Source organism: Oryx dammah, unplaced genomic scaffold (genome assembly GCF_014754425.2).
Source record: "Oryx dammah isolate SB20612 unplaced genomic scaffold, SCBI_Odam_1.1 HiC_scaffold_11077, whole genome shotgun sequence".
Lineage (NCBI taxonomy): Eukaryota > Metazoa > Chordata > Mammalia > Artiodactyla > Bovidae > Oryx > Oryx dammah.
In genome coordinates this window covers 2,636,878-2,663,865 of record NW_024080471.1, presented here as the reverse complement: position 1 = coordinate 2,663,865, position 26,988 = coordinate 2,636,878, and the positions used below count along the sequence as shown (strand labels likewise).

The 26,988-nt window shown below is 39.2% G+C and overlaps 1 protein-coding gene across 3 annotated transcripts in view; it reads left to right on the top strand.

Annotated features, from left to right (window-relative positions):
- The window catches only part of LOC120860466 (zinc finger protein 33B-like), an 83,990-nt gene extending 72,885 nt beyond the window's left edge, over positions 1-11,105 (top strand). For 2 of the 3 annotated variants that reach the window (XM_040236285.1, XM_040236283.1), the window contains one exon: positions 6,419-11,105. In XM_040236285.1, the coding sequence (XP_040092219.1) occupies positions 6,419-8,505 (2,087 nt within the window). In that variant the 3' untranslated portion in view covers positions 8,506-11,105. The remainder of the gene's footprint in view (positions 1-6,418) is intronic. The other variant, XM_040236284.1, reaches the window with a different exon arrangement.
- The last annotated feature ends 15,883 nt before the right edge of the window (positions 11,106-26,988 follow it).

The window sequence follows — 26,988 nt, the reverse complement described above, 5'->3', positions numbered from 1 at the left end:
CATAGCCTTGCTACTTAAAGAAATATAAATCAATGATAAAAACCCACTTTCTTTTCTAAAATATGATGCTCCACTGAGCTTTGCTTTGTTTATTGGTGACGAAGTCTATGGCCAAACCTCCATGTTAGTTTTTGTTGAGACATAAGTCGTTTTGTCCAGAGGATTTTTCTTCCTTTTAGTAGTTTTATTAACATATGTCTTAGAGAGGACTTTTCCAGCTCAGTCGTTCCAAGTTCATGGTGGTCCTTTTGAATATGTGGATTAGGTCTTTTATCTTTGGATGGTTTTCTTAGATTGTGCTGTGTGTATGCTTAGTCACTCAGTTGTGACCAGCTCTTTGCAACCCCATGGACTGCAGCTTTCCAGGTTCCTCTGTCCATGGGGATTCTCCAGGCAAGAATACTGGAGTGGGCTGCCAAGCCCTACTCTAGGTTATCTTCCCAACCGAGGGATTGAACCCAGGTCTTCCCACATTGCAGACAGATTCTTTACTGACTGAGCCACTAAGGAAACCTTTTCTTAGATTATAGTTTTTAATTTTAGATTTATCCCATTATTTTCTATTCTTTATCTTTAAAGACTACAATCTATACATACAATTTTGTTTTAATTTTATTTATTATATTTTTGCTCCTACTTTTCTGGGTGGTGAAATTACAAGTTTACTTTTTTCCATTTGCTTTTCTGTATTTTTTAATTTATTTTTACAATAAAGTATAGTTGATTTACAGTGTTGTATAGTTACTATACAGCAAAGTGATTCAGTTATGTGTATAAACATTTTTTAATACTCTTTTCCATTATGGTTTTTCACAGAATATTGAATATAGTTCCCTGTGCTGTATAGTAGGACCTTGTTGTTACCCACTCTATATATAATAATTTGCACCTGCTAACCACAAACTTCCACTTCATCCCTGCCCACTCTCCCTCACTCTTGGCAACCAGAAGTCTGTTCTCTATGTCTGTGAGTCTGTTTCTCTTTTGTAGTTAAGTTCATTTGCATTATATATTAGATTCCACATATAGGTGATATTGTGTGGTATTTGTCTTGCTGTGTCTGACTTACTTCACTTAGTGTGATAATCTCTAGGTCCGTCCATGTTTCTGCAAATAGCACTATTTCATTCTTTTTTTGTGGTTGAGTAGTATCCCATCAATGGCAACCCACTCCAGTGTTCTTGCCTGGAGAATCCCAGGGACAGGGGAGCCTGGTGGGCTGCCATCTATGGGATTACACAGAGTCGGACACGACTGAAGTGACTTAGCATTAGCATCACATCATGTACCACATGTACCACATCTTCTCTATCCATTCATCAATTGAACATTAGGTTGTTTCCATGTCTTAGCACTGCTGTGAGCATAGCAGTGCATGTATCTTTTTGAATTACAGTTTTGTCTGAATATATTCCCAGCAGTGGGATTGCTGAATCATATGGCAGCTCTATTCTTAGCTTTTTGAGAAACCTTCTTAACTGTTTTCTGTAGTGTCTGCACCAACTTATATTCCCACCAGCATTTAGACTATCTTTTTAAATCCAGAGTCTACGCATTCTTTCTTTTTTTTTTTTTTAAGTCTTTGGTTAATATTTTTGCTGCTTTAATGCCTTTTTTGTTGCCATTTATGAAATTTTCACTCAAGTCTGTTTTCTCTTTGGTCTGTTAGTATGCTTGGGCTGCTCTAACAAAATACCATAGACTGGGCGGCATATAGAGCAGAAATGCATTTTCTCACAGTACTGGAGGCTAGTTGTTCGAATTGAAGGTGCCAGCAGCATTCGTTTCTGGTGAGGTCTCTTTCCTCAGCTTGCAGACAGCACCTTTTCACTGTCCTCACATGGCCTTTTCTCTGCAGCACATAAAGAGCAAGTGAACTCTGGTGTCCTTGCCTCATTCTAATAAGGATAACATTTCCACTGGATTCGTGCTCTACCCTTATGAACTCATTTAATCTTAACTACTTCCTATAAAGTTCTGTCTCCAAGTACAGCCACGTTGGGGATTAAGACTTCAACATATGAATTTGGGAAGGGGGAAGTAATTCAGTCTTTATCAGATTCTTTGCAATTTAACTCCTGAAGTCATTTGGTCTTTTTTACCATTTTTACCAACTCTTGCCTCCTTAGTTGCTCATTATTCCAGTCCGTTCATTTGGGTTTCCTAGTAGTCTGACCTTTATCAGAACTGAGATATCATTCAATATTTTCCCACTGACAATGGAACTTTTTCTTTCTAGGAGTAATTTTATTTGTGGTTCACTTCAGTCGCTCAGTCACGTCCAACTGTTTGCAACCCCATGGACTGCAAAACGCCAGGCTTCCCTGTCCATCACCAAGCTTGCTTGCTCAAACTCATATGATCGAATCAGTGATGCCATCCAACCATCTCATCCTCTCTTGACCCCTTCTCATCCGGCCTTCAATCTTTCCCAGCATCAAGGTCTTTTCCAGTGAGTCAGTGCTTCACATCAGGTGGCCAAAGCATTGGAGTTTCAGCTTCAGCATCAGTCCTTCCAGTGAATATTCAGGACTAATTTCCTTTAGGACTAATTGGTTTGATCTCCTTGCAGTCCAAGGGATTCTCAAGAGTCTTCTCCAACACCACAGTTCAAAAGCATCAGATCTTTGGTGCTCAGGTTTCTTTATGATCCAACTCTCACATCCATACATGACTGCTGGAAAAACCATAGCTTTTGACTAGATGGACCTTTGTTGGCAGAGTAATATCTCTGTTTTTTAATATGCTGTCTAGGTTTGTCATAGCTTTTCTTCCAAGAAGTGAGTGTCTTTTGATTTCATGGCTGCATTCACCATCTGCAGTGATTCTGGAGCCCAAGAAAAGAAAGGCTGTCACTGTTTCCATTGTTTCCCCATCTGTTTGCCATGAAGTGATGGGACTGGATGCCATGATCTTAGTTTTCTGAATGTTGAGTTTTAAGCTAACATTTTCACTCTCCTCTTTCACTTTCATCAAGAGGCTCTTTAGTTCTTCTTTGTTCTGCCATAAGTGTGGTAACATCTGCATATCTGAGATTATTGGTATTTCTCCTGGCAATATTGATTCCAGCTGTGTTTCTTCCAGTCCTGTGTTTCTCATGATGTACTCTGCCTATGTTAAATAAGTAGGGTGGGTGACAATATACTGCCTTGACATATTCCTTTCCCAACTTGGAATGAGTCTGTTGTTCCATGTCCAGTTCTAACTGTTGCTTCTTGACCTGCATACATATTTCTTAGGAGGCAGGTAAGTTGGTCCAGTGTTCCCATCTCTCTTAAGAATTTTGAACAGTTTGTTGCAATCCACACAGTCAAATGCTTTGGCGTAGTCAATAAAGTAGAAGTAGATGTTTTTCTGGAACTCTCTAGCTTTTTCGATGATGCAACGTATGTTGGCAATTTAATCTCTGGCTCCTCTGCCTTTTCTAAAACCAGCTTCAACATCTGTAAGTTCACAGTTCCCATACTGTTGAAGCCTGACCTGGAGAATTTTGAGCATTATTTTGCTAGCATGTGACATGAGTGCAATTGTGCAGCAGTTCAAAAATTCTTTGGCACTGCCTTTTTTTGGGTTTGGAATGAAAACTGAACTCTTCCAGTCCTGTGGCCATTCCTGAGTTTTCCAAATTTGCTGGCATGTTGAGTGCAGCACTTTCACAGCATCATGTTTTAGGATTTGAAATAGCTCATCTGGAATTCCATCACCTACACTATCTTTGTTCATAGTGATGCTTCCTAAGGCCCACTTGACTTTGCACTCCAGGATATCATGCTCTCAGTGAGTGATCACACCATCATTATCTTTTGTATGTAGTTCTCCTTTGTATCCTTGCCACCTCTTTAATATATTCTTCTTCTGTTAGGCCCATACCACTTCTGTCCTTACTGTGCTCATCTTTGCATGAAATCTTCCCTTGGTATCTCTGATTTTCTTGAAGAGATCTCTAGTCTTTCCCATTCTATTGTTTTCCTCTGTTTCTTTGCATTGATCACTGAGGAAGGTTTTCTTGTCTCTCTGTGCTGTTCTTTGGAATTCTGCATTCAAATGTGTATACCTTTCTTTTTCTCCTTTGCCTTTCACTTCTCTTATCAGCTAATTGTAAGGCCTCCTCAGACAGCCATTTTGCTTTTTTGCATTTATTTTTCTTGGGGATGGTCTTAATCCCTGCCTCCTGTACAATGTCATGAACCTCCGTCCATAGTTCTTCAGGCACTCTTATCAGATCTAACCCTTGGAATCTATTTGTCACTTCTACTGTAAAATCATAAGGGATTTGATTTAGGTCATACCTGAATGGTCACAGTAAACTGTGGAAAATTCTGGAACAAATGGGAATACCAGACCACCTGACCTGCCTCTTCAGAAACCTATATGCAGGTCAGGAAGCAACAGTTAGAAATGGACATGGAACAACAGACTAGTTCCAAATAGGAAAAGGAGTATGTCAAGGTTGTATATTGTCACCCTGCTTATTTAACTTATATGCAGAGTACATCATGAGAAACGCTGGGCTGGAAGAAGCACAAGCTGAAATCAAGATTGCCAGGAGAAATATCAATAACCTCAGATATGCAGATGACACCACCCTTATGGCAGAAAGTGAAGAGGAACTAAAAAGCCTCTTGATGAAAGTGAAAGAGGAGAGTGAAAAAGTTGGCTTAAAGCTCAACATTCAGAAAACGAAGATCATGGCATCCAGTCCCATCACTTCATGGGAAATAGATGGGGAAACAGTGGAAACAGTGTCAGACTTTATTTTGGGGGGCTCCAAAATCACTGCAGATGGTGATTGCAGCCATGAAATTAAAAGACGCTTACTCCTTGGAAGGAAAATTATGACAAACCTAGACAGCACATTGAAAAGCAGAGACATTACTTTGCCAACAAAGGTCCGTCTAGTCAAGGCTATGGTTTTTCCAGTGGTCATGTATGGATGTGAGAGTTGGACTGTGAAGAAAGCTGAGCACTGAAGAATTGATGCTTTTGAACTGTGGTGTTGGAGAAGACTCTTGAGAGTCCCTTGGACTGCAGGGAGATCCAACCAGTCCATTCTAAAGGAGATCAGTCCTGGGTGTTCTTTGGAAGGAATGATGCTAAAGCTGAAACTCCGGTACTTTGGCCACTTCGTGCAAAGAGTTCACTCATTGGAAAATGAGTTCACTCATTCTGATGCTGGGAGAGATTGGGGGCAGGAGGAGAAGGGGACGACAGAGGATGAGATGGCTGGATGGCATCACTGACTCGATGGACATGAGTTTGAGTGAACTCTGGGAATTGGTAATGGACAAGGAGGCCTGGCGTGCTGCAATTCATGGGGTTGCAAAGAGTCAGACACGACAGAACGACTGAACTGAATGGTCTAGTGGTTTTCCCTACTGTCTTCAATTTTAGTCTAAATTTGGCAATAAGGCATTCATGATCTGATCCACAGGCACCTTCCAGTCTTGCTTTTGCTGACTGTATAGAGCTTCTGCACCTTTGATTGCAAAGAATATAATCAGTCTGATTTGGTATTGACCATCTGGTGATGTCCATGTGTAGTCCTCTCTTGTGTTGTTGGAAGAGGGTGTTTGCTGTGACCAGTGCATTCCCTTGGTAAAATTCTATTAGCTTTTACCCTGCTTCATTTTGTGCTCCAAGGCCAAATTTGCCTGTTATTCCAGGAATCTCTTGAGTTCCTACTTTTGCATTCCAGTCCCCTATAGTGAACAGGATATCTTTTTTGGGTGTTTTTTCTAGAACGTTTTGCAGGTCTTCATAGAACTGTTCAACTTCAGCTTCTTCAGGATTACTGATTGGGGCATAGACTTGAATTACTGTGATATTTGTGTTTAATCATCTCTAAGTTCTCTGTCTCATCTTTTATAGGTATTTATAAAACAAGGTAATATGTGATATGCAGAGAATCAGTCTTCAACTGACTTTCTGCATACTTATGAAAATTGAAACTCTAATCTCAGATTCTTTTGTATTTGAATATTCATTTACTTACTTAATGGTGATTTGAAGTTAGTAGTATTCTGTAGTTGTGCCCAAGTAATGTGTTGTTGGTAATTTTATTTTCTCTCCTCATATTTAACCATAAGTGTTTTGGAGAATTCATGGAGAGGTTCGGATTTAAAGAGTTGCTCTTACTCCTCGGACATACTGAGGAATGTCTCAAAGCGAAATGTATGTTTTCTAAGAACAGTTTACTTTTCCTTTTCCACTATTCTGGGCTGTTTCTTTGTTGTTTTTGTTTTTTCACCTGAAACTCTAAAAATAGAAAAATCAACATACTTACAGTTACTTTCATCCCTGGAGACTAAACAACAAATCAAAATCAGCTACCAGCATTGTAGGGCATTTGTAGTTAGGTCTCATTCCATAAGAAATGTGTTGATTTTCATATGGTGAGATAAATTTTTCTTGTTTCTAGAAGTCTGGAAAACTGATCACATGAAAGAAAGGAGCCAAGAAAACCAGCCTAAACGTGTATGGGAAGTTGTATTGATCAATAACAAAAGGCTGACTAAAGAACGAGGTAATGTACTAGGAAAGTCACTTGAGTTGGACACAGATTCTTTTCCTTACAGAAAAATACTCTGTCAGTGTGGCTCATGTGGAATGAGCTTCAACTATATTTCAGAATTGGTTATCGATAAGAAAAACTCTTTAGGGAAAAAAACTGATGAATTTAATGCCTGTGGAAAATTGCTTCTCAGTATTAAACAGGAGAAAACTCATACTAGAGAAAAAAATGAATATTTTAAAAGTGGAAAAAATGTCAGTCATAATGAGGATTCTGTTCACCTTGAGAAGATTCAAACTTTAGAGCAAAATTTTGAATATAACATACATCAAGAATCCTTCAATGAAAAGGTAGTACTCAATACATACAAGACAGAGATCACTGAAGAGAATGACTGTGCCTGTGATGAATATGGGAGAAGATTCTGTGATAGCTCATCCTTATTGTTCCATCAGAGAACTCCCTCAAAGGAAAATCACTATGAATTTGGTGATTGTGGGAAATCCTTATGTGTGAAGTCCTCTCTTTTAAAACATCATGGGGCACATTTGAAACACTGTGAATATGGTGAAAGCGGGAATAATTTCAGGAGGAAGTTCTACCTCTCACAGCTTCAGAAAACTCATAAAGGAGAGAAGCACTTTGAATGTAATGAATGTGGGAAAGTTTTTTGGGAGAAGTCACACCTCACTCGACATCAGAGGATTCACACAGGAGAGAAAAACTTTCAATGTAATGAGTGTGGAAAAACTTTCTGGGAGAAATCAAACCTCACTAAACATCAGAGGTCACACACAGGGGAGAAACCGTATGAATGCAGTCAATGTAGGAAAGCATTCAGCCACAAGTCAGCCCTCACATTACACCAGAGAACACATACGGGGGAGAAACCCTATCAGTGTAACACATGTGGGAAAACTTTTTATCAGAAGTCAGACCTCACTAAACATCAGAGAACACATACAGGGCTAAAACCCTATGAATGTTACGAATGTGGGAAATCTTTCTGTATGAATTCACACCTTACAGTACATCAGAGAACTCATACAGGCGAGAAACCCTTTGAGTGTCCTGAGTGTGGGAAGTCTTTCTGTCAGAAGTCACATCTCACACAACATCAGAGAACTCACCTAGGAGATAAACCCTATGAATGTAATGCATGTGGGAAAACTTTCTACCACAAGTCAGTGCTTACCAGGCATCAGATAATTCACACAGGTTTGAAACCTTATGAATGTTACGGATGTGGGAAAACCTTCTGCTTGAAGTCTGACCTCACAGTTCATCAGAGAACTCACACAGGAGAGAAACCATTTGCATGCCCTGAGTGTGGAAAATTTTTCAGCCATAAGTCAACCCTATCTCAACACTATAGAATCCATACAGGGGAGAAACCCTATGAATGCCATGAATGTGGAAAAATCTTCTATAATAAATCTTACCTAACAAAACATAATAGAACACATACAGGGGAGAAGCCCTATGAGTGCAATGAATGTGGGAAAACCTTCTGCCAGAAGTCACAGCTCACTCAGCACCAGAGAATTCACATAGGGGAGAAACCCTATGAATGCAGTGAGTGTGGAAAGGCTTTCTGCCATAAGTCAGCTCTGATTGTACATCAGAGAACACACATAGAAGAAAAGCCCTATAAATGTAATGAATGTGGAAAATCTTTTTGTGTGAAGTCAGGACTTACTCTGCATCAGAGGAAGCACACAGGAGAAAAGCCCTATGAATGTAATGAATGTGGGAAATCCTTCAGCCACAAATCATCACTCACGGTACATCACAGGGCTCACACAGGAGAGAAGTCTTGTCAATGTAACGAATGTGGGAAAATTTTTTACCGTAAATCAGACCTCACTAAACATCAGAGATCACACACAGGGGAGAAGCCCTATGAATGTAACACATGTCAGAAAACCTTTTCTCAGAAGTCAAACCTTATTGTACATCAGCGAACACACATAGGAGAAAAACCTTATGATTGAAGTGAATATTAGAAATGTTGAGCCACAATTCAGCACCTACTCCATTTCAGAGAATTCACACTATGGAGAAAGCTCTGTTGATATCCTGAATGTTTAATAACCTTCATCCACACAACTAGCCGTATTTTACTCCAAAGTAATGACACAGGACCAAGTTCTAGACTGCAGCAAGTATAGGGCAGTCTTGTTAAGAGATAATATTCCACTGAATGTCATGTACTGGCATAAAACCTCACAGATTTTGATTTTGTGAAGTTCTAACAAAAATACTAGGTTATATCAGAATTTATATAGGGGAGAAATCTGTCCATTCGAGACTTATGAATTGACAATTTTCTTTAGAGGTAATGTAACTTCAAAAGCTAGAATTTGTGTTTTGGTTTTGATGCTATGGTTATTTTTAGGAAACATTGTAATTTATAGATGCATATTGTGCAATGTAAAGCTTTACAAACTAAAAAGAATAGTAAAATGGGCTCAAAAGAAGTTGCAGTAATAACAGTGCATAGAATTCTGATGTGCCCTTTACAAAGCTGCTTCTAATAATAGTTACAAAACTATAACATACTCTAATTACATAAAGATATTAATAGCCCTAACAGGAAATTGATGGTACTCTACTACTAAGTCAGATACAGACTTTATTCAGATTTCACTAGTGTTTACATGTAATCTTTATGTTTGTCTGTGCATTTCTATGAAATTTTGTGGTTTACATATTTGAGTAACCTTCAACACATGTTATAAAATCAAAAAGGAATCTAGAGTTTGTATTACATGAAGATTACAAAGGAATCAGGATTTCACCAGAGGAAGTTAATAAATATTATTAATGATTAATAATCATGGCCTTTGTGCTATCGTAATCCTGGCAACCATTTAAATATGAATCTTTTTAAAAGCAGAGATAAATTGAATAATTAGGGCAGAAGCATTAAACACCAGTGAAGCATCCCTTCAAGTTCACAGGACTTAGGTATGTACATTACATAAACTATATGTTTCTTACACAAAATGGAACTTAACATAATTGTGAATAGAAAATAGATACTCCTCGTTTAGCAGTTGTTAGAACATGAGGCACATCTCCCTTGTGTATAAGGCCTGGAGCAGCAGTTTAAAGGAGGCCCACAAAGCTCATGTCTCACCTTTAAAACTTACAAATCAAAATAACTAAACGTTCAATAAAATGTATTCTCTGCATGGGGATATCTAGGCCCTGGTCCTATTGCTCCTTCTCTTTCACCCATAGCTTATTGAAGACCATGATGTGCCTTGAGTATACATATGTAAATACTCTAGCCTTCAGCCTAAATTTATCCAGACCCTGAGTAAGCAACTGCTTTCCAAGACAGGGTCCAGGAAGGAAGTTTCAGATTAGACAACACTCAGGGCTATAAATTAGACTGTAAATTCAAGGGTCTGATGTACCGTGAGATCTGGGCCCTTAATGACTGTTGACTTTCTGAGGAGGAAGACTGAGGCTGGAGCATGGCCAGAATGGAACTAGAGCAGTGTTTTTATTGATAGGGTAGAGGTGATACACTAAATTATATGATCAGATTATGTAAACAATTACATTAAGCTAGTAATGTAAGATTACACGATCTAGTGATCTTAGATTATATACAGAGTCCAAGCTTCTGTGGTAGGAAACTAGAAAAAGAAGAGCAAATTAAGTCCAAATTATACAAAAAATAAAATAATGAGAACTTAGGCAGATATCAGAATAATTGAAAACAGGACACCAATGGAGAAAAATCAATAAAACCAAAAGCTGGTTCTTAGAGCAGGTCAATAAAATTGATAAATTTCTAATCAGGTTAGCTAGAAAAAGAGAAGATACAGATTGCTAACATCAGGAATGAAACAGAGCCATAACTGTGATCCCTTCAGCATCAAAAGGGTTATAAAGGAATGTTATGGACAACTCTGTACCCACGGATTTGATAACCTAAATGAAATGGGCCAATTCCTTGAAAGAAACAATCTGCCAAAACTCACAGAAGGATAAATCTAAATAGGCATATGTCTCAAGAAATTGAATCAATTTTTAATCTTCCAAAGCAGAAAGTATTAGGCCCAGATGTTTTTACTGATGAATTCTACCAAATTAAGGAAGAAATGGCATCAGTTCTCTACAGTATCTTACAGAATGTAAAAGCAGAGCTTTTACTTATTTTACTTATTACTTTTACTTATTCTTTGAAGCCAGCATTACCCTAGTTGTAAAGCCATTGAAAGGCATTACAAGAAAGCCAAGGTACAGACCAGGATCTCATTAATAAACATAGAAATCCTCAACAATATGCTTGCAAATTGAATCCAACAGTGTATAAAAAGAATTACATGACATGATCAAGTGGGATTTATCCAGGTATGCAAGGCTAGTCCAACATTTAATAATTAATGTAGCCCATCATATCAACAGGCTAAAGAAGAAATATATGATCATATCTGTAGATGCAGAAAAAATTTCAAAAAATCTTTTAACATCCATTCATTGGTAATTAAAAAAACCCAGTAAGTGAGGAATACAGGAACTTTTTACCAAGGTTCCTCAACTTGGTAAAAAATATCTATAAAAATCCTATAGCTAACATCATACTTAATGGTGAGAAACTAGATGCTTTTCCAGTAAGATAAAGAGCAAGACAAGGAGGTCCCTGTAACCATACCTTTTTAGCAACCTTCAAGAAGTCCTAGCTAATGCAGCAAGATAAGTAAGGGAAATAAAAGGTATACAGATTTGGAAGGAAGAGATAAAACTATTGATGTTCACAGATAACATGATTGTCTACGTAGAAAATTCCAGAGAATAAGCAACAAAAAATTCTCCTGACACTAGAAAACAGTTACAGAAAGGTTACCGAATATGATGCTCAGGCAGGTGATAAAAAGAAAGGAACTATCAAGTAACAGAGATACAGAAGAACCTTAGATGCATATGGCTAAATGAGACAAGTCAATCTGAAAAGGTTTTATACTGTATAATTCCAACCGTAATGGAGTCTGATAAAGGCAAAACTGTGGACACGCTAAAAAAATAAGAGGCTTCCAAGTGTTCAGGGTGAAGGACAGAGGGATGAATAGGTGGATTACAGACAATTTTTAGGATAGTGAGACCATCCTGTAGGATATTGCAATGGTGGATACATGTCATTCATTTGTCAAAACATACAAAGTGTAAAACACACCTACAAAGTGTAAAACACAATGGGTCAACCCTAATGTAAACCATGGACTTCAGTTGTAAAATGTATCAGTATTGGTTCATCAATTATAACAAATGTACCACATTAATGCTCGGTATTAATAAGGGAAAAGTGTGGAGGGAGGTAGAGGTAAAGGGGTATATAGGAACTCTGTGCTTTCTGCTCATTTTTTCTGTAGCCCTAAAACTGCTAGAAAAAATGGAGTGTATTAAATAAACAACCCTGACACATATTACTTTCTTATATATTTACAGAATTTGAAACTCACATGATTCAGTACCAGTTTTTCCATGGTGGGGGTAGAGTAGGGTAGGGAATGCATTCTTAGAAATCATATATTGTCAACCACTAAGGTGTATTTTCAATTACAGCTTTCTGCTTTTCTAAGCCTTATTATCTTCTTTTGAAATTACCTTAAGTTACTTACCTCTCATTATAACATCTTGTTTCTGCACTGAACATATGTTTCTGCCCTGCAGCTATAATAATCACTAATGAACATTTGGGTTGTTTTTATAGTCTTCAGAATACTTTAAATTATAGCAACTGTGGCTTGAAATTAAGGCCCAGTGTAATAGAGCCTCTTCACATCTGAAACTAAGAAGACCTTTGATAGCCTAACTGCAGGTTTCCCTCCCTATTCTTCTCCCCCAGGTCACTGTAGTCAGACAGTCCTTGTTTATCTGGTGGACCAGTTCTTGGTTTCCCCCCGGTAGCAAGTTTCACTTTCCTACCAGCCCACAAAATTATTCCGAAAAACCATTCCCATCTTCTCACAGAAACTTGGCTGCACCCTCTGCATACTACAGAGCCATTTCCCACAACCCCTGGTTTTTCCTTTGTTCCCAAGCATGATAACCTGTGTGACCCTTGGATGGTGGTGTCGTGTCTTCTCACCTGGCCTGTGAATAGACATTACTAGTAAGCTTAGGTAGATCTCATCTGTCCAGTGTAAGGTGTCACATGTTCAGCTATTGCATTACCCCAGGGCATGAATCCTGCCACCAACAGAGTGACTAGGAGGCAGTTAGTACAGCTGGGCATGAACAAGATTGTCCATCTAAGACAGGTCACCTGGTCACTTAGCTAATTGCTCTTGTCTAACAGGTTCCGTGACGTGGCAGAGGCTGCTTGGGATGGAACCACCAACTGCTGGCAGGCTTGCACTTCAGCCTGCTCTGCTCTGTGTTCTTTTTTGGATGTTGCTATCTCTTCCCACTCTAAGAGGCTCTTGTCCCTAAGAGAATGGTTCATTGGCTGTGCCCCCTGCGTGACTTGCCATGGGGTTCACTGTGTTTGGCAGGTGGTATCTGAGCTACCTGTGAGGCCGGCTGCTGGACCGCGGTACTTGCCCTTGTAACTACCCAGAGTGTCCACATCAGGGGTGATGTACATGGCTAGAAATCCAGAATAACTGAGGAAATTTGTATGAGAGAAATAAGAGAGAAAGAAACCTGCATGGCAGAAAAAAGACAGCCATAGCAGACAAAGGATGTTAAGTCAGCCAACCTCTCTGGGTTATGGGCCCAGCATGCTTTTGCTGCACCACCTGTTATGTCTTTTTTTTTTTTTTTTTTTTTTAAGGTTCTGCACTCATGGTTAGAGTACAAAACTCCTATCCTGTGGTGCAGCAAAGAGGTTAATTCAAATGCAGCTTAAGCCTGGGATCATTGCACCATGTGAAGCAACCATTGCCATGGAGCAGGCCCCTAACCCTTTCCTGAAGAAAGAAATTTATAAATTTGATCAGAGTAAAGAGAACCCTCCTGAAGTGTAGCAAGTAACCACAGAAAGAAAAGAAATGGAAAGAATGAAGGGAGGGAGGGAGGCAGAGACTTAGATACGAGGAGAGTAAATAACAAAATAACTGAAATATAGGTTCATAGTTTGTTTTTGAAATTGAGATGTGGTTTCTGTACAAAATTATATAAATTATATCCACAGTTTGACTCAATCAGAAATCCGGAATATACTAAAATCATTTGTACAACAAAAGATACAAGGGTGCTGTGATTGGCTTTTGTACCTTCCAAATTAACTTTAATATTAACTTTAATGCTGAAGTGTACCATTGGTAAATTTTCATAGCCTTAATACAAGGCTCAAGTTATAGTTATACCTGGGCACCTCCTTAAATTTAATCGTTACCCCCTAAAATCTTAGAGGTGTTATTGAATATAAAATACAGTGCTATACTGAAATTCCCTCCAAAATTCATGTTGAAATCTAACTGCCAGTATGATGGTATTTGGTGGCAGGGGATTCAGTTAGGAGAACAGAGTCCTCATGAATGGGGTTAGTGCTCTTAAAATAGACTCCAGAAAATTCCCTTGCTTCTTCCACCATGTGGGGACTTAGGAAAAGACAGCCTTCTGTGAACAGGAAGCAGTTCTCACCAAACAAGGAATCTTCTGGTGCTATGATCTTGGACTTCCCAACCTCTTGAACTGTGAGAAATAAACTTTTGTTGTTTATAAGCCACCTGGTCCATTGCATTTTATTATAGCAACCCAGAGAGACTGAGTCATTTAGGAACAAATAGGATGTTTCATCTTAACCAACAGAACTATTGTCTTAAGTTTCACATGGTCATAACACCCACTGACTTAATTTTAGCATAATCCCAAAGAAAGCATGGATGCTCTGATCCAAAGAATAATAAAATTAAATTTTTGGCACTTACAAATTGGATTGACAAAAGGAGACCACAGTGTACCATATACCTCAATTGAAACCATTGTAAATACCTACCGAGAACAAGTGAACATCACCACTACTTCTCTGTTAATGATCCAGTATAGCTTGTTCTTAGCCTGGAAATAATGATGGTGCTTCACAGTGGATTATTAAAACCTTAATGCTATGGCCTGTCTGCTAAGAACCTAGTACCCAATGTTACTGAAATCACTGTTTCCTTTCAAATAGCAAGTAGTAAATATTTTCTTATTCCAGTTTGGCTAATATGTTCTGTTCAGTGCTCTTTTTAACACCCTTTCAGCCACAGTTTACCTTCACCTCCAAGGGACGCAAGGTACCTTTACCAGGCTACCCATGGGATACCTGAACAACTCTGCCATTGCACAGACTTTGCAGGCAATGTCTTAACTGCATCCCGTTTCCTCCAGGAGCACAGGTATGACATGACATTGATGACATCCTCCTCTGAGGAGATTCATTTCACAGATTCATTGAGGTCATATAAATACTCCCCCCAAAAAAGCATAAGTTATTTCACCACACAGAAATCTGCCTCATCAGTTGAGTTCCTGAAAATCACATGTAAAACAAGGGCTGTTTCATCTCTGTTGCTGTCAAGAAGCAACTACAGACTGCTTTTTGTTTTCTGTTTTTAATACACACAATGTTAATGTAAATCCATCTTTTAGTCCTTTTTGGGCTCTGCAGGCAACATATCCTCCACTTAAAATTTTTAATTTCACTGATGGTGTTACTTTCAAATGCCCAACTTGTATAGGGCCTCCTCCACAAACAGCCTTAAGAAGTGATCTGAACTGAAATCAGTAGGCATTCCCATTAGTGCTCTCAAAGACTCTCACTGTGGAGGCTTTAGCAGCCTCTTGTCCCTCCTGGAGTCCAAGAGTACAAGGAATACCATGCTGTATATCTGTTGATGTTGGTTTTGACAGATGCATTTCAGGCAGGGAAGGCAAATGCATGTACAGGGTAAATATCTTTGACGGAAAGTACAAGATACAGTCTATTTTGTGATGAGAATGGTCTAATGCAGTCAACCTGTAACATGGCTAAACTGATCCATCCAGGGACTGGTGCCAAGTTAATTGTTGGTCTCTGCTGTTGGCAGGTTAATCTCTTAACAGTGACTTTAGCCAGATCGGTCTTGTTGAGTGAAAGTCCACTTTGCTGAGCCCATGCATAATTTCCTTCACTGCTGCTGCAGCCACTGTGTTCATGAGCCCATTTGGCAATGACAAGTAACTGGGTAATGGAGCTGACTGATAGGAGATTGGCATCGCAGAATGTGTCCTTCACTTAATGTTTCAGTCCTCTGATGCAGTCACCCTTTCGTGAGCATTCACTTGGTACACAAAGACCTTCACTCTCCTCATCTGGAAAGGTCTAGATGTGCACCTCTCCCCCTGAACTCCCTTTCACAGGTTTTCCAATGTATCCCTCCTTAGTCCTTGATCATTTAGCCAAACCATAGGGCTTCCCTGGTGGCTCAGAAGTTAAAGTGTCTGCCTGCAATGGGGAGACCTGGGTTCGATCCTTGGGTCAGGAAGATCCCCTGGAGAAGGAAATGGCAACCCATTCCAGTATTCTTGCCTGGAGAATCCCATGGATGGAGGAGCCTGGTGGGCTAACATTCCATGGAGTCGTAAAGAGTCGGACACGACTGAGCGACTTCAGCTTGACTTTAGGCACTGTGCATAAATAAGTGTTAACTCATAACTTTTGCCATTCCTCCTTCCAGGCAAAATAAATCAGGTGATTTCACCACCAACTTTCAAGACCATCTCAGAGTGGGGCCGTGGTGCTGCATACCATGCAGAATGATTTGATCCAAGCCTGAGGGTTTTTTCTTTCACCGGTCAGCTCGTCATAGGGAATTCCTCATGAAGCCATAGCAGTGGATTAAGGGGGTGAGGGGTTGCCTGATAGATATATTGAAAGTATTTATAGGCATTGAAGATCATCTCCACTGAAATCTGTTATTTCCCCATCCCAGGGATTCTTTACTAATCAGTGCCCTAATTTTAATTTTAATGAGACCATATAAGATTGGAAATTCAATGTACATAGTAATTAAGCCACCCAACAGATTTGTAACTGGATTTCTTTTCATAAATCTCAGCCCTGCAGCTTTAGGGGATGAGGTGCTTTCAGAATTATCACTGAAGCCTTAGGGTCTTTGTGGATCTTGAGCTGGGAATTTAAATTCCTGAGCATCTCATGTTGTTTCTCAATGTCCAGCACATTTAGAATAAACAACCAGTTTCATACTCCTTTTGTTCACTAAAATACCTAGGAGAGAAAATCTTTCATTCCCAACAACCTGCTTTCTGTAGGCACATGATAATAGATACCTAGAGGTAATCATTTGGGTAACTGTATTGCCACTGCACCTCATGGACTATCAGTGCCTCTTTACCCCTGAAACAGGATCTTCAGTGGTTTTAAATCTGACTCTAATCAGATTGGTGGTGGTTTAGTTGCTAAGTCATGTTTGACTGTTGCAACCCCATGGACTAGCCTACCAGGCTCCTCTGTCCATGAGATTCTCCAGGCAAGAATACCAGAGTGGGTTGCCATTTCCTTTTCCAGGGGATCTTCCCAACCCAGGAATCGAACCCTGGTGCAGCAACACCCAATTTGCGATTTGTGATTCAGGAGGATATAATTAGAGACATAGAACCATAAGATGAATGTGTATGTCTAGGGATTTATTACAGGGCTTTGGCTTTCTACAACTGTGGGAACTGGTTAAGCGGTGTCTATGAGGTTGTCTCCATGCCTGTTGAAGACATTTGACTAAAGTGCTCAGGGCAGACAGTAAGGGAAAGGAGATGGATAAGATGTGAAAGAGAGCAAAAATATGAGAACTCACAACCATGAGTAGTGCCGACAAGGAGGGGCTAAACCTGGAGACAGTTCTTATTGCCTCTGGCCTTGGTGTGGTGTCCTTCAGAAGCTGGGTCCCTCAGTCAGTGAGGGGATCACACCTATCTGGTGCGAGCATCAGAGATGCCAAAGGACCTATGTGGAATGGTTATAGTTCTAGTGGTGTCTCATGCCAGTGAGGTGCTCAGTAGGTCAGCAGCAGCATGTTACAAAGATACAAAATGGCTATTACATCACTTACACACTCCAAGTCTTGCACAAGAATATCTTTTATGGCCCACCCCAATGGGAAACATACAGAAAAGGGAACTTGGAAATGTAGTTGAGTTTAGTCTGCTGCTGCCAAGTCACTTCAGTCGTGTCCGACTCTGCGACCCCATAGACAGCAGCCCACCGGGCTTCCCTGTCCCGAGGATTCTCCAGGCAAGAATATGAGTGGGTTGCCATTTCCCTCTCCAATGCATGAAAGTGAAAGTGAAGCCGCTCAGTTGTGTCTGACCCTCAGCAACCCCATGGACTTCAGCCTTCCAGGCTTCTCCATCCATGGGATTTTCCAGGCAAGAGTACTGGAGTGGGGTGCCATTGCCTTCTCCATAACACATTACAAAGCAACTACACTGGCCTATAAAGGAACTGTGAAATCAGTTCAGTGAATCAGAGCTAATATTTTTAAAGAAATGAAATAAAACATAATGTCAGAATTCATTAGAGATACTGGTAAATAGTATTTTGTGAAAAATATTTATAATCAGTTGTATGTTATCATGGACTGAACTGTTTTTCCCCCAAGTCTATCCCAATGTGACTGTTTTGGAGATAGGGCCTTAAAGTGGTAAAGTGAAATGAGGTCATAAGGATGGGCTCTAATCCAACATGACTGGTATCCTTATAAGAAGAGAAAGAGACACCAGAGACAAGTATGCATAAAGAAAAGGGCATGCAAGAACACAGAAGGCAGCCATCTGGAAGCCAAGGAGAGAGGCCTTGGGAAAACAAACCGACCAACACCTTGAGCTTGGACTTCCAGTTTCCAAAAACAAGTTGGAAATAAAGTTGCATTAAGTCACCTCATCTGTGGTGGTACTTTGTTTTGCCAGCTGAATGTTTGTGTCCCCTCTCTCACCCCTAAATTCATATGTTGACGTCATCTCCAGTGCAGTGGTGTTAGAAGGTGGGGTCATTGGGAGGTGATTATGTCTGGAGAGTGGAATGCTCATGAATGAGACCCCACAGAGCTCCCCAGCCTTTCCAGCACATGAGAACACAATGAGAAGGTGCCATCTGTTAACCAGGAAGACTGCTCTCACCAGAATGCAGCCATGCTCCTGCATTGGTCTTGGACTTCCCGACCTCCGGAACTGTGCAAAATAAAGTTTCATTGTTTATAAGCTATCCGGTCTGTTGGTAGTTTGTTATAGCAGCCCCAGTGAACTAAGGCAGCAGCCTTGGCAGACTAGTACATATGTGTACTAAAGATTGAATCAGTCTTCCGGCAGCTTTTAAAAAAGAAATTGAGATAATATATTTAGAGCAGTTTTACATTCATAGAAAAATTGAGGGGAAAGTGCAGGGATTTCCCCTTTCCTCCCCCTCACACACGTACACCCTCCCATTATCAGCATCCCCCAGCAGTGGCATATATGTTACAATTGATGAACTTACATTGACATGTCATAAAAGTCTATCAATTACATTACATGTCACTCGATATTGTGTATCATACAGGTTTAGACATGTGTTGATGACATTTATCCATCATATGGTACCATAGTGAGTGTTTTCACTGCTGTAAAAGCCCTCTGTGCTATCTTTTCATCCTTCCATCTCCACCCCAATCCCTGATCTTTTTATTGTCGCCATAGTTTTTCCTTTTGTGTTAACTTTATCCCACTTTAATGTTGCAATTTTTTGTCAAGGTGTCATTTAGCATACAAAATATTTTAATGTGGTCTCATTATTTTGTATTCTCTACAGAATATAAACTACATTCAGAGCTTGGAGTTTTGTCTACTTTACACACTACTATGAATCCAGTGCCTAAAACTGGCATGTTGTTTTTCAACTCAATGAGTGTTGAATGAATGTTTGTATTGGATCATGAGTTTAACATATTTGTTAAGTAAATTAAAGTTGATTCTTGCAAGCTTTGGCAATGTCTTACAAAGAAACATAGTCTTATACAGTCTAGCCATTGCTTTCCTAGGTGATTACTCAACTTATTTAAAAGCTTACATTAACACAAAAGCCTGCATAAAAATATAGCAGGTTTATTATTTCCAAAATTAGAATTAACCAAGATACCTTTCAGTAGGTAAATGGGTAAGCAAAATGTGGTACATCTATACAATGGAATATTGTTCAGTGATAAATGAAGTGTTAAGTCACTGAAAGTTTTGACATTAACTTAATAAATGATAGAGGTATAACTGCCTGTAAATGTAGAAAATTGTTACCCCATCCCATTTAAAACATGCATAAACTCCAGAGATTAACTGATTGATTTTTAAAGAAATTGGCTCACAAGTAAGACTGCCAAAGGCTCCAAGTGAAAAGTGAAAGTGTTAGTCACTCTGTTGTGTCTGACTCTTTGCGACTGTATCCATATCCGTCATTGTCACTTCAAGCATATAGAAGGGATATCTTGACATGCTGCACACCACCGAATGCCTAGAAATTTCACTAAGGTAGTGAATCTTTTCAGATTTATTTTCCACTGTTTGACATCCAAATATATTTCTGCCCTTTTCTCTTTCTCTCTTCCAGTGACTTCCATAATGCACAGCACATACTGGCTTTTCATCCATGGATTGTTGTTAAAATTGGTGTTTCTGTAGGGAGAGGGGGCTGAAATTTTATTTTTGCTATCTTGCTAACTTTCCATTTATCTAGATCTTCGAAAATCTTTCAATGACATTTTCATTGGGCAAGTCTTGTACAAATCTTTCACTTTTCGTTGTAGAAGTATTACATTTCTTTTGTTAAATTCACTCTTAAGAATTTTTTCTTTTGATGCTATTGAGTAAATTAGTCTGTTGTCTTAACTTTGGATTGCTCATTGCTAATGTATACAAGTCCTATTGATATTTATATTATTGATCCTGTATCCTTAACTTTCAGTTCAGTTCAGTTCAGTTGCTCAGTCGTGTCCGACTCTTTGTGACCCCATGAATCGCAGCACGCCAGGCCTCCCTGTCCATCACCAACTCCCGGAGTTCACTCAGACTCACGTCCATCGAGTCAGTGATGCCATCCAGCCATCTCATCCTCTGTCGTCCCCTTCTCCTCCTGCCCCCAGTCCCTCCTAGCATCAGAGTCTTTTCCAGTGAGTCATCTCTTTGCATGAGGTGGACAAAGTACTGGAGTTTCAGCTTTAGCTTCATTCCTTCCAAAGAAATCCCAGGGCTGATCTCCTTCAGAATGGACTGGTTGGATCTCCTTTCAGAGAGTCCAAGGGACTCTCAAGAGTCTTCTCCAACACCACAGTTCCTTAACTTTACTGAGCTCATTTATTGGTTCTAATATTTTTCAGTGAGTCCCTGAGCATTTTCTACATACAAGGTCAAGCCATCTGCATATAGTGATAGCATTACCTCTTTATTTCCCATCTTATGCCACTTACTCCATTTTCTTTCTTAGTTGCCCTAAGACCTACAGTACAATATTACCTAGAAGTGGTGAGAATAAGAGCAAATAGAAATGAAAAGAGGATTAGTACAGTCTTAAAAATGATAGAAGAGATATCCCCACTTCTTTTTCTTAGAACATTTTCTTTTGTAAACGTGTAACTGTAAATGCTTTATCCATCCCTTTGGGATGAATATGAACCTTTTAAAAAGCCTTTTGGCAGTTTTACACCCCTATAATATCTTTCTCAAGGAGCCGTGGAGTTATCTCTTTGAAGTGTACCCTTCCAAGGTGTTTGCACTCCCAATTTCTCAGTTTCTGTAGGAGAGTAGGAGCCTGACTTCTTCTATAGGTGCCTTGCTCCAAGTTGCAAAACTACCTCCTTTCAAATAGATATGAGAAGCTTCAGTTAACACAGATGCTCATCCCAATTACCAGATGAATTTAAGGTAAACTATGATAAATGATGGTGTCAAGTCCTCTTACTTAAGGTTTAGTTATTGTTTATCTTGAGAACATGTATGTAATGAGTTGTATCCAATTAGCTTTATAAAAGGGTGCTGTTTCTTTCTGGCTTTGTAATCTCTTAGCAGACTTCCTATAGTGCATAACACATTCTTCTTTTATGATTATTCAGCAATAAAGTTCTTTTGTCTTCTACCTTTGTGAATAGATCTTCTTGTTGGGAGAAATTTTTAACTTTAATAATTATAAATTTTTAATTTTTAATTATTTCTTCAGCAATTTTGATAAGAATGGGATGAGTCTGGTAGTTCCTGATTTGAGCAGATCAGCTGAAAGTCTTGGCCACACAACAATCAGGTAAAAGACCATAAATAATAAATACTCCTCCTCCTAGCCCTCTGTTCTTTTGGAATACTATCTAAACCACCCAAATTCAAGATTTTACTTTTGAATAATTATGGATAATAATAGGCTCCAAAATCTCATCATGATCACTGGATGATTGGGAAATACGGGAAGCCGGTAATGTCGCCTGCTGGTCTGTTTTAAAAACAGTTAATATCTGTCTGTCGCCTTTGGAATTGGCATACATATGAGATTCCAGTCCTGCAGTAGCCAGAGGACAATTCTTTCATTTTGCAGAGGTTCTTAGAAGGGAGTCTATCCCAGTAAATGAGTTGCTGATATTTACGGGAAGAATGTAATTCTAACCATTCCAAGAGAAAATTTAAAAATTATTTGGATAACCAGAAGAAGCTGTTGAAAAAATTAAAGAGAAAATGCAAGACAAATACATTTTCTCTCTCATAGAACCCTGCTTCTCACTCTGCTTGCCCTGCTCCTCCTGCTTTTCCTGGCTGTCTTTGCCCCTCCATGCCTCAGACTGAGTCGGGGAGAGGGAGGTGATAATCTTTCAGACGGGTGGTTCCCATCTAGGCAGTTTCTTTAACTGGTAATAAACTACCTACTCAATTTGAGGACACAGTTAATGTACTTTATGGCCTAGACTGAGTCCACTTAATGTCTTAGACGAGGTGACTCCTTCAGGAGTCCCTTATGCTCCACACACTGCATACTACTAAGTCACTTGAGTCACATCCGACTCTGTGCGACCCCATAGACGGCAGCCCACCAGGCTCCCCCGTCCCTGGGATTCTCAAGGCAAGAACACAAGTGGGTTGCCATTTACACTGCATAGCTATTAGTAAAAAGCCAGAAATGATAGAGCATCATGGGAAGATTAACAGATCTGCATGGAAGGCAACAGGGAGAGTAGCTATACTAGTCACTTGGAAAAAAGCAAAGAAACAAGGTGTTGAAATAATGTAAACACAGGAAGGGAAACCAAAGTGCCCTGGTTACAATTTTTTGTGTTTGTGTGTTTTTTTTTGTTTTTTTTTTTTTGGTCTCAATGTGAAGGAAGCCAGCTAGTCTATTTGGGTCACCAGCAGCACCAATGCCATTGAGAAGCTACTCAGGATGCCCATGTAATTCAAATGCCTTTCTTACCAGCTGATGTTTCTTATTTAAAGGCTTCTTTCCTCTATGCCCCAGAAAGTTGCAAAAGTACACCTCAGTGTGTATTCAGTTTACAGCCCACACATAGGAATATATACTAATTATTAGATGAAATTGAGCAACCAGCAACTGCATGGAATTCTGCAATTAGGAGATTTTGCTCCTTTGGTAGAGGAATCACATTGGGGTCTGGAAGATCACTACATCAGGGAAAGCTATCTGGCACCCCACCCCTCATAACTATGGAGTAACCAAGGCAGTTACGAACTCAGAGAAGGGTTGCTGACAGCTATACTTGAAGCCTTTCCACAAATGTTGAGCTGGGTGATGTTGCAGCAATGCACCTAGAAGACATGGGGGTCCCCCATCGATTTCCATCAGTGGTTTGCTGATGCTTTCTCAGAACCCCCTAGTTGGAACCTAGGGTCAGATCAAAATATGCTCTAGTTTTAGCAAACTTTGTTTTGACTCTCTTGCCAACTATCCAAATCCAAATTAAGGGAAAGTGGTAGGATGACAAGAATAGACAGTCAAATCTGAGCAGCAGATACTCAATGTAGGGATAATCTAGAGAAAGACATCCAAGAAAAGAAATTGAAGACTTCCGTGTTGGCTGATCAGAACTCTTTACTAAAGGGAGAAATCCCTACTCTGGTCAACCCATGAAGGGATCAGAGGAGGCAGGGTCTGGAGGAGGCAGGGACTGACTACAGGGACAAGAGAATCAGGAGGATGGAGAAGAACAAAACCTCCAGCTAGGAAATCTTGGCAAACAGCTCAAAATGGATAGATTGAGAGACTCTCAAAGGTGGGAAATGGTGAACCATATGTGTCAGTAACTTTTCCTCAGGGTAATCTCTTTGCCTGTTCTGATAAAGTTCTGCTTATCCTGCAGTTTCCTCAGGAACTACTTGTTTTCCATCTGGTGACAGCAGATGGTTACAAACTATTAGTATTTTGCATCAGTCTACTTATTCCTTTTCCTCTACAACTCACATGCAGTTAGGTCCTCTAACTAAGGAACGTGTGTTCTTGGTCTCTCCCAATCCTTCTATAAACCTGTTGAGGAGAGACCTGTTGTGCAACTAAAAGGCTACCATATTCTCTACTCTGGATGGAGTATCCATGGAGCTTCTTGAGGAAAAGACACCTGATTTGAAAGGTGTGCCCTTTGAAAGAAAAAGAGGTATGGCAGAGAGGGGCATTTTCACACCATGCAGGGCAAGCACATCAGTGCATCATGCTGGGTCTAGGAAATGATGTTTTCTTTTCCTTCTATGCAATACGGAAAGGTTTTCTGAATTGGAAGATTTTATTTTTATTTATATCTCCCCAGTAGTTGACATCTTTGTCTTGTTCCTGTTCTTAGGAGGAAAACATTCAATCCTCTATCCTCAAATAGGATATTGTTGTTGCTTAGTCAATAAGTCATGTCTGACTCTTTGCGACCCCACGGACCGTAGCCCACCAGGCTCCTCTGTCCATGGGATTTCCCAGTCAAGAATACTGGAGTGGGTTTCCATTTCCTTCTCCAGGGGAACCAATACTATAGAAAGAGATAAAATAATTTTTTTTTATTAACAGGAATTCAGATTGAGATATAGTAATTGAAGCAGAAGCTGTAAATACCCTCCACACCATCATCATTCTTTCAGCTCAAATGACCTAACATAGTACTGGCAGAGTATTTTCTGATTCCTAAGTTGCAATCACAATTTCAAGTGCCAAGATAAAGTCCACTGCAAAAACAAAAATAATAGCTTCACTTATGATACAGAGATTATCAGTGTTTTAATAGCCTTATTATTTTTTTCCAACATATCCATGGGTGCAAGCAATTACAATGTAGAAAATACATATTTCCCCTTGCTTCTACACTGCTTTTGATGGAGGTAATACAAATACAAATTTTGGTGGATGTTTACATAAAAGTGAAGACATGATATCCTTTGTTTATCCTTTATCCTTTGTTTCCAAGGGTAAACAAAGCATGAAAGGTTATGTGGAAGGTGTTGACTGTCCCGCCACATTCTTCATAATACTTGCTATTCAGATAGAGATACTTTTTATATAGATGTTGAAGTAATTGACATGAAGTTGTTCTCTTACTTCAGCATTTATATTATTAACATTTGAATTATTAAAGGACTTTTGTGATTTTTGTTGGTAGTCAGTATTGTTCATTTCTCTTGCATTCAGAAACTCATTGACACTCTTTAACAAATACAGCTGGAAGAGTTCTCAGTTAATATTTAAAGCACTGAAATATTTTAATCCTCCAGAAAAGGCCCCAAATTCTTATTTAACCTTTTAAATATTCCATTAAATGAAACTAATTTGCTTATTTCTTGTTTGTAGTTTTCAGTATCTCTAACAATAGAATTATGGAAATTGAGAGAAGAACAATTTCTCCTTTTTCAGTAATGATTATAAAATGATTATGTGGATAATCATTATTGTGCTTGCTATGACTGTATTTTGAAATGAGTTTCATCTCTTAATTTGATACTTTTACATGGATGTTTTACTAACTGCTTTTTTAGCATAAGGACAAGTGAAAGTATCATTTATAGTGTTAAAAGGGAACAGAAAAAACTGACAAAAAGTTTTTTTGTTAATGGACATGTTAAAAAATTATTAATCAAAGAGATCCAGTGTGATCCTGAGTGGGAAAGGCAAGTTTTGCCATGAATGATGGTCTTATGTGTTTAACAAATCAAATTTGAAGAGCAGTTCCCAGAGTTGTTAACTTTATGCCATTATATCCGTTCATAAAGCTAAATGTGTTTTCTCATTAATGAATGTCCAAAGGACGAAATAAGTGAGATACAACTACGAAATAAGTAACATAATGAAAATGGAACCATGTAAATGGACAGTCTCTGGAATAAATAATGTAACTCAATTCTTAAAAACAAGGAATTGTTAAGGAGAGCCAATATTATCAGAGATATTTAATTGATGAGAGATACATAATTTAGATACTTAAAATTTATTTTAGATGAACAAAGAATAAAAAAGTGTCTCATGACTTGTACTTTATTTGCTAAATCTGGTAATTCCACCCAATGTACAAAATTTTAGAGCCTTTTTTTTTTTCATCTGAAGTATAGTTGATTTACAGTGTTGCTTTCAAGTGTATAGCAAATTGATCCAGTTACACATGTAAGTATTTATATACATGGGCTACCCTGGTGGCTCAGTTGGTAATAAATTTGACTGCAATGTGGGAGACCTGGGTTTGATCCCTGGGTTGGGAAGATCCCCTGGAGGAGGGCATAGCAACCCATTCCAGTATTCTTGCCTGGAGAATCCCCATGCACAGAGGAGTCTGGCGGCCTGCAGTCCATAAGGTCGCTAAGAGTTGGCCACGACTGAGTGACTAAGCTCACCCATATATATACTTTTTCCGATTTTTTCCATTTTAGGTTATTACAAGATACTAAATATAGTTCCCTGTGCTATACAGGTCATTGTTTATCAATTTTATATGCAGTTTATTTATTTTATATATAGTAATCCAAAATTCCTGATTTATCCCTTCCCCCCCTTCCTCTTGAGTAATCATAAGTTTGTTTCTATCGCAGACTCTATCCTAATTGAGATGGGAGAAATATCAACAACCTCAGATATGCAGAAAGTGAAGAGGAACTACAGAGCCTTTTGATGAGGGTGAAAGAGGAAAGTAACAAAGCTGGTTTGAAGATCAATATTCAAAAAACAAAGATCGTGGCATCCAACCCCATCACTTCATGGCAAATAGAAGGAGGAAAAGTGGAAGCAGTGACAGATTTTATTTTCTTTTTTCTTGAGCTCCAAAATCCCTGGGCACAGTGACTGCAGTTAAAAGACACGTGTTCCTTGGAAGGAAAGCTATGACAAACCTAGACAGCGATTAAAAAGCAGAGACAACACTTTACCAACAAAGGTCCATACAGTCAAAAACTGGTTTTTCCAGCAGTGGTGTACAGATGTGAGAGTTGGACCATAAAGAAGGCTAAACTCGGAAGAATTGATGCTTTCGAACTGTGGTGCTGGGAAAGACTCCTGAGATTCCTTT